Below are 3,075 nucleotides of genomic sequence, written 5' to 3' on the forward strand. Positions count from 1 at the left end.
TCTTAGAGGTCGATTGAAACCTCTCTTCTTTTACAGTAGCTCCGTCAATCTGTTTTTTAGCCATGTTTAATCTGTATATAGTATCCAAGAATATTAATCATAAATATATAATCTAAATAGCTTTATAAAAAACATCCACTAATGTAAATGGCACCAACAAAAGACATATATGTAGGTAGAATATAAGTTCTTATAAATCTAAACAACTTTCAATACACATGTTCCAAATGCAAAGAATACTAACGACTTAATTAGACATATCAATTTCATTGTTCGGATCAGACAAGTATGCGTTCCACATTTGAGTTGCAATTAAGTTTCTTATTTGTTCCCCTCTTTCATCTATTTCACTTTGATAGCGAGGTACTTCTTCTTGTTGTGCATCTAAAACTTCTTGTGCCACTTCATCTTCAAGTTCTTTTTCACGATCTACTTCAAGTAAAAAGTTGTGTAAAACACAACACACCGAAAATATGTCTGATTGCGTGCCTCGAGAGTAAAAAGGTTCATTTGAGCTTCTAATTAAAGCAAATCTTTTTTTAAGCACTCCGAATGCTCGTTCAATAGCATTACATAATGATGCATGACGAAGGTAAACCGACATCAACCAAATAAAACTTACCTATAATCATATAAACATTGTAAAATAAGTTTCATAATATAGCATTATTAATCTTAGAATTTTTGGTCTAGGATATTACCATCAGGAATAACTAGCTTATCATCTCTACTAAGAGCATCTTTTATTATCCTCGAGTCTGATGTCGTGCTTTCCCAGCCACTCAAAACATATGTGAACTTTAGATCGAATGTACATGCAACTAACGCATTAATTGAGGGATAACCTTTTCGACCCCGATATCTAGGCGCATCTTTATTTGAAACTTTTACACGAATATGTGTTCCATCAATAGCCCCAATGCAATCCTTAAAAAAGGGATAAAAACTCTTTTTTTCTTGAATCTTTTTCTGAACAACTTCACCCGTTGGTTGTTGAATGTATTGATTTTCTAATGATATAATTGTATTCAAAACTTTATGAAAATCTCTATTTACCGCTGATTCAGATTGACAATATAACAAAGAGACTGCACTTATTCTTACATCATGCCCTACCAAATGCAAAAATCTAATAACTTGTGTTGGAATAAACATTGTTTGATTCAAGGGAAAATACTATGTGTTCCATCAATAGCCCCAATGTAATCCTTAAAAAAGGGATAAAATCTCTTTTTTTCTTGAATCTTTTTGTGAACAACTTCACCCGTTGGTTGTTGAATGTATTGATTTTCTAATGATATAATTGTATTCAAAACTTTATGAAAATCTCTATTTACCGCTGATTCAGACAACAATATAACAAAGAGACTGCACTTATTCTTACATCATGCCCTACCAAATGCAAAAATCTAATAACTTGTGTTGGAATAAACATGGTTTGATTGAAGGGAAAATACTATGTGTTCCATCAATAGCCCCAATGCAATCCTTAAAAAAGGGATAAAATCTCTTTTTTTCTTGAATCTTTTTGTGAACAACTTCACCCGTTGGTTGTTGAATGTATTGATTTTCTAATGATATAATTGTATTCAAAACTTTATGAAAATCTCTATTTACCGCTGATTCAGATCGACAATATAACAAAGAGACTGCACTTATTCTTACATCATGCCCTACCAAATGCAAAAATATAATAACTTGTGTTGGAATAAACATTGTTTGATTCAAGGGAAAATACTATGTGTTCCATCAATAGCCCCAATGCAATCCTTAAAAAAGGGATAAAATCTCTTTTTTTCTTGAATCTTTTTGTGAACAACTTTACCCGTTGGTTGTTGAATGTATTGATTTTCTAATGATATAATTGTATTCAAAACTTTATGAAAATCTCTATTTACCGCTGATTCAGAGACTGCACTTATTCTTACATCATGCCCTACCAAATGCAAAAATCTAATAACTTGTGTTGGAATAAACATGGTTTGATTCAAGGGAAAATACTATGTGTTCCATCAATAGCCCCAATGCAATCCTTAAAAAAGGGATAAAATCTCTTTTTTTCTTAAATCTTTTTGTGAACAACTTCACCCGTTGGTTGTTGAATGTATTGATTTTCTAATGATATAATTGTATTCAAAACTTTATGAAAATCTCTATTTACCGCTGATTCAGATCGACAATATAACAAAGAGACTGCACTTATTCTTACATCATGCCCTACCAAATGCAAAAATCTAATAACTTGTGTTGGAATAAACATTGTTTGATTCAAGGGAAAATACTATGTGTTCCATCAATAGCCCCAATGCAATCCTTAAAAAAGGGATAAAATCTCTTTTTTTCTTGAATCTTTTTGTGAACAACTTCACCCGTTGGTTGTTGAATGTATTGATTTTCTAATGATATAATTGTATTCAAAACTTTATGAAAATCTCTATTTACCGCTGATTCAGACAACAATATAACAAAGAGACTGCACTTATTCTTACATCATGCCCTACCAAATGCAAAAATCTAATAACTTGTGTTGGAATAAACATGGTTTGATTCAAGGGAAAATACTATGTGTTCCATCAATAGCCCCAATGCAATCCTTAAAAAAGGGATAAAATCTCTTTTTTTCTTGAATCTTTTTGTGAACAACTTCACCCGTTGGTTGTTGAATGTATTGATTTTCTAATGATATAATTGTATTCAAAACTTTATGAAAATCTCTATTTACCGCTGATTCAGATCGACAATATAACAAAGAGACTGCACTTATTCTTACATCATGCCCTACCAAATGCAAAAATCTAATAACTTGTGTTGGAATAAACATGGTTTGATTCAAGGGAAAATACTCATCAGATGATCCTGTGGAACCTGTAAAGGCATCAAACATGTTTGCCATTGATTTCGGGTTCCCAAAACAAGGTGATTGAGTTAGGATGAGATGGGTAATTCGGTGGTGATGTTATGCATGAATTAGAGAGGAGTAAACACACGAATTTGTGTGGGATTATGTGTATGTGATTAACCTTAACTTAGGGTTAATTACCCTCTATTTATAATGAGAATAATTACACTTACCAC

At 31.9% G+C, this 3,075-nt stretch overlaps 1 protein-coding gene across 1 annotated transcript; it reads right to left on the reverse strand.

The window, feature by feature from the left end:
• Nucleotides 1-247: 247 nt before the first annotated feature.
• LOC122610156 (putative nuclease HARBI1) lies at nucleotides 248-1,155 on the reverse strand. The gene is made up of 2 exons (XM_043783149.1): nucleotides 715-1,155; nucleotides 248-622 (listed from the first exon to the last, which is right to left on the reverse strand). Exons 1-2 carry the CDS (start codon nucleotides 1,153-1,155, stop codon nucleotides 248-250), a joined length of 816 nt encoding a protein of 271 aa, XP_043639084.1.
• Between the last annotated feature and the right edge of the window lie 1,920 nt (nucleotides 1,156-3,075).

This window comes from Erigeron canadensis, chromosome 8 (assembly GCF_010389155.1).
Source record: "Erigeron canadensis isolate Cc75 chromosome 8, C_canadensis_v1, whole genome shotgun sequence".
Taxonomy (NCBI): domain Eukaryota; kingdom Viridiplantae; phylum Streptophyta; class Magnoliopsida; order Asterales; family Asteraceae; genus Erigeron; species Erigeron canadensis.

What these genes read in the sequence shown, in the direction of transcription:
- LOC122610156 (XM_043783149.1), bottom strand. Translation starts at nt 1,155, where the DNA reads ATGTTTATTCCAACACAAGTTATTAGATTTTTGCATTTGGTAGGGCAT. An exon ending in TTAGTAGAGATGATAAGCTA is followed by an intron (nt 623 to 714) that starts GTTATTCCTGAT and finishes ATATGATTATAG; the next exon opens with GTAAGTTTTATTTGGTTGAT.